This window comes from Dendrobates tinctorius, unplaced genomic scaffold (assembly GCF_039654945.1).
Source record: "Dendrobates tinctorius isolate UK_male_01 unplaced genomic scaffold, ASM3965494v1 ptg000126l, whole genome shotgun sequence".
In the NCBI taxonomy this organism is placed as follows: Eukaryota; Metazoa; Chordata; class Amphibia; order Anura; family Dendrobatidae; genus Dendrobates; species Dendrobates tinctorius.
In genome coordinates, this window is record NW_027361794.1 from 25,874,598 (window position 1) to 25,883,758 (window position 9,161).

Here is a 9,161-nt window from a genome sequence, read left to right on the forward strand (position 1 = left end):
CCTCGCGGGGGTTCTGTTAACGATGGTATCGATCCGGAAATCTGTTCGGTGGTTTACTCCTCCTTTGATGAAGCAGCGCGGTGGGTGCGAAAATGTGGTCGGGGTGCCCTTATGACTAAAACGGACGTGGAATCCACTTTTCGTTTGCTCCCGGTTCATCCGGATAGCATGAAGTTGTTAGGTTGCTATTGGGAAGGCATGTTTTTTGTGGACAGGTGTCTACCCATGGGATGTTCGTTGTCTTGTGCGTATTTTGAAGCCTTCAGTTCTTTTTTGGAGTGGGTCGTGCGCGATGTTTCCGGTTTTGATTCGGTCATTCATTACTTGGATGATTTTTTGTGTGTGGGCTCCGGGGATTCCGATTGTTGCGAGAGACTGTTACAGGCCATCGAGTGGGTGGCGGAGCGTTTTGGTGTTCCTCTCTCGCCTGAAAAAACCGAAGGCCCCTGTACATGTTTGCGTTTTTTGGGAATTGTCATTGATACGGTGAATTGGGAGTTCAGGCTGCCTGAGGATAAGTTGGCTGATTCGCGGGTGGAGGTGGTCCGAGCGCGCAGGGTCAAGAAGTTGTCGCTGCGTGATCTCCAGTCGTTGCTGGGAAAGCTCAATTTTGCATGTCGAGTCATGCCAATGGGGCGTGTTTTTTCACGTCGTCTGGCCAGTGCGACCGCGGGTGTTCGAGCCCCTCATCATTTCATCAGGTTGTCAGCGGAACTCAGGGCCGATTTGGCGATTTGGGAGTAATTCTTGGAGGGGTACAACGGCCGTTCGTTGGTGATGGAAGAGGTGGTCAGCAGTGACGCGTTGGAGTTGTTCACAGATGCGGCTGGCGGTGTTGGTTTTGGGGCTTACTTTCGGGGGCAGTGGTGCGCGTCCCGGTGGCCTAAGGAATGGATTGCGGATGGCTTGGTGCGCAATATCACTTTGCTGGAGATCTTTCCGATTCTGGTAGCCGTCCATTTGTGGGGACATGAGTTTCGGGATTGGCGGGTGCGTTTTAATTGCGATAACATGGGCGCTGTGTGCGCGATTAATGGTCTTACTGCATCGTCTCTCCCAGTCGTTCGGGTGTTACAGCGGTTGGTTCTCCTCTGTTTGGACCTGAATGCACAAGTGACCGCGACGCATGTTCCAGGTGTTAAGAACGATATCGCTGACTCTCTCGTTTACAGTGGGATCGGTTTCGCTCTTTGGCGCCAAAGGCGGAGGTCATGGGTTTAGCTTGTCCGGAGGAGCTGTGGATAGTGGCCTACGGGCCGCGGCATCGCTGATTGAGTCGTCTTTGGCTCCAAAGACCTGGGAGGCTTACCAGGCTGTATGGTGCAAGTGGGAGGAACAGTTAGCGGCCGACGTAGCAGTCGGGCCCGGCTTGGATCAGGAGGGAGTTTTGTTGTCTTGGTTGGGGTGGGGGGCCTCCGAGGGTTGGTCGGGTGCAAAAGCCATGCGTGTTTTAGCGGGTTTGTCCTTTGGATTTCGCTTGCGCGGCTGCCGCGATTGGACGAAAACATTTTTGGTGAAACAAGCGGCGAAAGGGTTTCGCCGGTTAAAAAGCGGGAGTGACTTGAGGCGTCCGATATCTTTTGAGGTGCTTGAACGGTTGGGCGGCATTTTGGAGACGGTGTGTTCTTCACGCTATGAGGTTTTGTTATTTCGCCTAGCCTTTTCGTTGGCATTTTTTGGCGCATTAAGGGTAGGGGAACTAGTGTCGGGGAACAAGCAGTCAGCCGGGGGTATATTGGCCAGGGATGTTGTGCTTACTGCGCGGGGCATTGAGTTTTGGTTGCGACGGTCTTAGACGGATCAGGCGGGTAAAGGTCGCCGAGTGGTGTTGGGCCATGTGCCCGGGTCTTTGATGTGTCCCGTTCAGTGTTTGCGGGGGTTTTGGGAGCTGGGTCCTAGTTTGAGCGGCCCCCTTTTGTGTCACGTGGATGGCTCTAGTTTGTCGAGATACCAATTTGGTGCTGTTCTCAAGAGGTCAGAGGTCCATCCGATCGTTGGGTTTGGATGAATCCCGTTTCGCTTCTCATTCGTTCAGGATTGGGGCGGCATCAGAAGCAGCAGTTCGGGGTTTGGAGGTGGCTTTGATTCGGCGCATTGGTGGTTGGGCGTCCAATCGTTACCGAAGTTATGTTAGGTCGGTGGGTGGTGATGGGTGAGGCGGAGGGCGGCATTCACGCTAATGGTGCTTGTGTTTGATATTGGCATCGCCTTTATATTCCAGGTGTCAAGCCGTTGCTGGTGTGGATTTTTGGTCATTCCTTCGTTTACTGGGGAGCGTTGCGGGTGGATGTCCGGAACGAAGGCAGACAGCTCGGTTTTTCCAGGAACATGGCCTTGGTGCGTTGGTGTGGTTTTAGGGGGATGGAGTGGAGACGTGTCTTGCCGGAGATACACGAGTGCGTTCGGTTGGACCATGCTCCGGACATCCTGGTGTTGCATGTTGGGGGGTAGTGACTTGGCGGTTCGACCTTTTCGGGAGTTGATACGGGACATCAAACAGGACTGTCTGCGCTTGTGGTTATTGTACCGAGGGGTCACTATCGTTTGGTCCGACATTGTTCCTCAGAGGTGATGGCGTTCCATGAGGTCTCTCGCTAAGGTTAATAAGGCCCGAATAAAAGTGAACAGGGCTGTGTCTTCTTTTGTTATCAGGAATGGAGGGGTGGCGGTGCGACACTTTGATTTGGAAAAAGGCGAGGGTGATTTCTGGCTGGCCGATGAGGTTCATTTGAATTCGGTTGGTTCTGACATTTGGGCTCTCGGATTCCAGGAGGGTATTGAGCGGCCCATGGCATGGCGGGTTCGGGGGGTCTCGGGCCATTGAGGTGTTCAATTGGCCCTCGTTGTGGCGGTTTCGAGAGGGGGGGGAGTCCTTGAAGTCGGTAAAAATTGGGTGTGTAGACTCAGTGTCTAGGGTCTCCTTCGTTAAACAGGTATCTTGGGGGTGATCTGGTGAAAGGTGGGGGGGAGTTTCCGGCCGAAGTGGCAGATCCCCGAGTAGCTTAGTGGACAAGATATATCGGTGTTGGTGCCCCCGAGCCAGTGGGGTATCGGCTGGGAGCAATCATGAGGGGTTTTTATCCACAGCAATTTTTGGGGTTATTCACCAAGATCTTGGGGCTTCAAGGACTCCTTCTCAGGTTCATGTTATTGTTAATGTGATTTATGATTCACTGTTTGTGTTTTTGGTGTTTATAATAAAGGCTGCTGTGGCCATAACATTCCAAAAGAAATTCCGAGTCTCCGTGTTCTGTGGTGGGGATTATTGGAGGTGATGCGGGGGGGGAGTTTTGGTGACAGGGTGAGATTTGTTCCCACGCCTGTCTGGTGGCAACTCGACACTACCAACGTCAAGAATTGGCCGGAGCTGAGCCTCCCCTGCCCCCCCCCAAGGAGGCATAGGCGGAGGCCAGCATGACGGGGGGGTGGTCGGCTACCAGGGGGAGTACCCCGGAGTGGGGGAGTATTTAGAGGAGGGGTGTGGGTGTCCCCTTCCTCTTTGGATCTGGTCCCCCCAAGAAGAAGTCCCGCCCTCCCTCCCTTTGTGTTCTTGGTGTGTTGTTGGTTATTTTTATTTGGGGTCATGGCGGTTTCGAGAGGGGGGGAGTCCTTGAAGTCGGTAAAAATTGGGTTTGGAGACTCAGTGTCTAGGGTCTCCTTCGTTAAACAGGTATCTTGGTGGGTGATCTGGTGAAAGGTGGTGGGGGAGTTTCCGGCCAAAGTGGTGGATCCCCGAGTAGCTTAGTGGACAAGATATATCGGTGTTGGTGCTCCCGAGCCAGTGGGGTATCGGCTGGGAGCAATCATGAGGGGTTTTTGTCCACAGCAATTTTTGGGGTTATTCACCAAGATCTTGGGGCTTCAAGGAATCCTTCTCAGGTTCATGTTTTTGTTAAAGTGATTTATGATTCACTGTTTGTGTTTTTGGTGTTTATAATAAAGGCTGCTGTGGCCATAACATTCCAAAAGAAATTCCGAGTCTCCGTGTTCTGTGGTGGGGATTATTGGAGGTGATGCGGGGGGAGGTTTGGTGACAGGGTGAGATTTGTTCCCACGCCTGTCTGGTGGCAACTCGACACTACCAATGTCATGCTCGTTTCTTTAACAAGCCCCATAGTGAATGTAAGTCCTAAAAATGTTTTCATTTATAGGACATTAGTTGGTGTCCATAAATTTGACCTAGCATAATCGGATCGTGGATTCTGGCTGATGAATTGGGACGCATATAAATTTGTAGGACAATATGCTCTAGCAAGCTATCTGTCATAAACAAATTAAAAAAATAATTGGTCCAAAATTTTCCACCTCCACATTTATACCAGGAATGGCATTAAAATTAGGGATGAATGGAGTAGCCGAATCCGAAGCCTCCCATCTGGGAAATGCTACATCAAGAGGCAAAGCCCCTTGGACATTGGTGTGCACCAATTCACGAGCACTAGGGACAGCACTAGTACTGGGCATTGTTCCCTGAGTTGGAGACATTCTCCAGAAGCGCTATTTGTCCTTCTTGTTGTACTGGTCCTTGTGTGTGAGGATGGACCAGAATCACTGCTCATTTCTGAGCTATCATTCTCACTGCTACTAAAACCCTCGAAATCCACATCACCATCTGACACTGCGCTTTTTTCACTGTCAGAACGTAAAAAGTGCATAAGCCTCCTCTGCACTATAATACTGACCGGCCATTTTATTTGTTTTTATTTCTTTTTCCGGAAATAGAAATCTCTGACATGACTGACTTGACCAAATTATTGGGGAGACAATTGAGAAAAGCCTAATTCTTTAGCCTAACAGTAACTAACTTTAGCATAACACTAACCCTAACTTTAACCTAAAAGTAACCCTAACTTTACCCCAACACTAACCCTAACTATAGCGCTAACTGTAACCTGCCTTATCTGTTTTTCTATTGACAAATTATGGACCTGAGTGGGGTCTTGGTTTTTGTGAGATGAGAATTGGTATTATTTTCGCCTACATAACATTGATTGGTTCCTTTTTTATTCGATATTTGGGAGGCAGAATGAACAAACAGTTGGACACCACACACTACTGGTTCATCCAACAAGGTTTCCTATTAGACTGTGAACAGTTATTGTCTTGGTAAATAATTAAAGTTTTTTACATAGCTTGCCATTTTTATGGACAGTTTAAGTAGAAATGTTTAAAAATATAAAACTCAAGGATATGTTATTAAAAAAATTGTTTTTATCTTAGCAGATTACTGTACCAGGAGATCAGAAGGACAGCTCACATCTTCAATTTTTAAATCTGATGATCTTGAGATCCTACAAGATACAACTGAAGTGAATGCCATTACTCCAGATATACCATCATCCATTCACAGCAAAGATCTGTCATCTGATCCTATGAAACAGGTCCCATCTTCTGATTCATTACTGATTACTAAGGAAAATCAAAGTCACAAAAGAGGCAGTAAAAAACAAACTGCTCCTAAAGCAAGGAAGTCGTTTTCATGTTCAGAATGTGGGAAATGTTTTACATGGAAATCACATTTTGTTAGGCACCAAAGAACTCACACAGGGGAGAAGCCTTTTTCCTGTTCAGAATGTGGGAAATGTTTTATCAATAGATCAGAAGTGGTTAGGCACCAAAAAACTCACACAGGGGAGAAGCCTTTTTCCTGTTCATTATGTGGGAAATGTTTTAACCGGAAATCAGATTTGGTTAATCACCATAGAACTCACACAGGGGAGAAGCCTTTTTCCTGTTCGGAATGTGGGAAATGTTTTAACAAGAAAGAGCATCTTATTAGTCACCATAGAATTCACACAGGGGAAAAGCCTTTTCCATGTTCAGAATGTGGGGAATGTTTTAACCGGAAATCAAATTTGGTTAATCACCATAGAACTCACACAGGGGAGAAGCCTTTTTCCTGTTCGGAATGTGGGAAATGTTTTAACAAGAAAGAGCATCTTATTAGTCACCTTAGAACTCACACAGGGGAGAAGCCTTTTTCCTGTTCAGAATGTGGGAAATGTTTTAACAGTAAATCAGATTGTGTTAAGCACCAGAGAATCCACACAGGAGAGAAGCCTTTTTCCTGTTCAGAATGTGGGAAATGTTTTAACAGTAAATCAGATTGTGTTAAGCACCAGAGAATTCACACAGGGGAGAAGCCTTTTTCCTGTTCAGAATGTGGGAAATGTTTTGTCAACAAATCAGAATTGGTTAGGCACCAAAGAACTCACAGAGGGGAGAAACCTTTTTCATGTTCAGAATGTAAGAAATGTTTTATCCGGAAATCACAATTGGTTAATCACCAGAGAATTCACACAGGGGAGAAATCTTTTTCATGTTCAGAATGTAGGAAATGTTTTAACCGGAAATCAAATTTGGCTAATCACCTTAGAACTCACACGGGGAAGAAGCCTTTTTCCTGTTCAGATTGTGGGAAATATTTTAACCAGAAAGTGCTTCTTGATCGCCATCAGAGCAGTCACACAGAGGAGAAGCCTTTTTCATTTTCTTAATGTGGGAAATATTATACTTGGAAATCAAGTGTTAATAAACATCAGAGATGTCACATAGGGGAGAAGCCTTTTTTATGTTCGTAGTGTTGAAATAGTTTTAACCAAAATTGAATCTTCTTAAATGCGTTGTCTCTTGTCATTCCTCATGTTTGCTGACAAAAGAATAAAACTAAACTTTATTAATTCCAAATCTAAAACTATACCCATAATTTGCCCCTGAAGGTTAGTCAATAGATGACTAATAGAAAAAACATACGGTATACTACGAAATTGGTTTTGCATGTGAAGTAGTCCCTAATGGGGTAAGATTTGCCTGTACGTGAGTGAATGACTTCATCACCTTTAATGATGTTGGAACAACTCATGCAACTGAGGCAAGGGAAAGTACCCATCCTTTTTTGACCTGACAGTGTTCGTGTGGAAGTCTGATTGCAATGTCCTAGGTCGGCCCTGACCAACTTGTCTTTGATGTTTTGAGGTCTTCTTAAACACATCAATGGTGGGCTCTTGAAATTGTCAATTTTGGGGCAGGCTTTGGTAAGTAGAAACCAATGTTTATGGATGAGATTATGGACTCTCTGCATGGAAGGATGGTGGCCATGAACAAAAGGGAGTCTAGGTGGTTTTGGTGCGATGGTGATACAACAGTCAGGGTTTTTTCTTCCCTTCAGACCCACTGAACAGGTGCCCCTATGAGTCTATATTGACACCTTCCCTGGCGGTAAGATAAATAATAATATATTTGTTTTCATTTTTCTTAAAAAAAAATGTCCCCCTTTTTATTTTTTATTTTAATTTTTTTCCCTTTTTTTCAACATTTTTTCATTTGGTTTATTCATCCATTTTTTTCATTCATCCATTCTTTTATATAGATTTCATCCCAAAAATGATTTTGTTCTGTTATTTTCACATTCATTTATTCCCATTTCATTTGCTTTATTTACATTATTTTCCCATTATCCATTTACTTTCTCCAATATGGCGCTCCTTCCCTTCCAAGCTCTCCCATGCGCCCAAACAGTGGTTCCCCCCACATATTGGGTATCAACCTGCTCAGGACAAATTGCACAACAACTTTTGTGGTCCAATTTCTCCTGTTACGCTTAGGAAAATAAAAAATAGCGGGCTAAAAAAAATCATTTTTGAGGAAAAAAAAGTGATTTTTATTTTCACTGCTGTTGGTGTCACTTGTGGGGTTTTTTCACTGTTTGGGCACATCAGGGGCTCTGCAAAAGCAACATGGCATCCTATCTCAATTCCAGCCAATTCTGCATTGAAATAGTCAAACGGTACTCCTTCCCTTCTGAGCTCTGCCGTGCGCCCAAACAGTGGTTTACCCCCACATATGGGGTATCGGCGTACTCAGGACAAATCGCACAACAACTGTGGGGGTATGATTTCTGCTGTTACCCTTGTAAAAATAAAAATTTGGGGGCGAAAATATCATTTTTGTGGAAAAAAATGATTTTTTATTTTCACGGCTCTACGTTATAAACTTCTGTGAAGCACTTGAAGGTTCAAAGTCCTCACCACACATCTAGATAAGCTCCTTAAGGGGTCTAGTTTCCAAAATAGGGTCACTTGTTGGGGGTTTCCACTGTTTAGGAACATCAGGGACTCTCCGAACGCAACATGGCATCCGGTCTCAATTCTAGCCAATTCTGCGTTGAAAAAGTCAAACGACGCTCCTTCCCTTGCGAGCTCTGCCGTGCACTGAAAAAGTGGTTTACCCCCACATATTGGGTATCGGCGTATTCAGGAGAAATTGCACAACAAATTTTGTGGTTTATTTTCTTTTTTAACACTTGTGAAAATAAAAAAAAAGTTGGTTCTGAAGTAAATTTTTTGCAAAAAAAGTTAAATGTTAATTTTTTCCTTCAACGTTGCTTTAGTTCCTGTGAAGCACGTAAAGGGTTAATAAACTTCTTTAATGTGGTTTTGAGTAGGTTGAGGGGTGCAGTTTTTAGAATGGTGTCACTTTGGGGTATTTTATGCCATATAGACCCCTCAAAGTGACTTAAAATGTGAGGTGGTCCCTAAAAAAAATGGTTTTGTAAATTTTGTTGTAAAAATGAGAAATCGCTGGTCAACTTTTAACCCTTATAACTTCCTAACAAAATAAAATTTTGTTTCCAAAATTGTGCTGATGTAAAGTAAACATGTGGGAAACGTTATTTATTAAGAAATTTGTGTGATACATCTCTCCGATTTAAGGGCATAAACAATTTAAAGTTTTTTTCATAAATAAAAACAAGACATATCGAAGAAATTTTACCACTAACATGAATTACAATATGTCACGAGAAAACAATGTCAGAATCACCGGGATCCATGGAAGCGTTTCAGAGTTATGACCTCATAAAGGGACAGTGGTCAGAAATTTAAAAATTGGCCCTGGCATTCAGCTGCAAAATGGCTCTGTCACTAAGGGGTTAAACAAGATTTATTTTAGCCACACAATTCAATACTGTTTTCCTTTCTATCCTCACCGTGCTCTTACTTAAGAAAGTGAGAATATGTTCTTTTCTCTACACATAGTTGTAGAATACACATAACTGTAATGACCTGCATAACACAGCGATCAGACTATTTACAGGAATCGGTAAGTTACGGGAGAAACAAAATGGCGTAATTGATATTTTTCTCTATAAAACCCATAAAATC

General features: G+C 44.5%; 1 protein-coding gene across 1 annotated transcript in view; it reads left to right on the forward strand.

Moving 5' to 3' along the window:
• The window catches only part of LOC141047197 (uncharacterized), a 29,373-nt gene extending 20,738 nt beyond the window's left edge, over positions 1-8,635 (forward strand). The window contains exons 6-8 of the mRNA XM_073542151.1: positions 2,222-2,345; positions 2,653-2,774; positions 5,224-8,635. Of these exons, the coding sequence (XP_073398252.1) occupies positions 2,222-2,345; positions 2,653-2,774; positions 5,224-6,497 (1,520 nt within the window). The 3' untranslated portion in view covers positions 6,498-8,635. The remainder of the gene's footprint in view (positions 1-2,221; positions 2,346-2,652; positions 2,775-5,223) is intronic.
• The last annotated feature ends 526 nt before the right edge of the window (positions 8,636-9,161 follow it).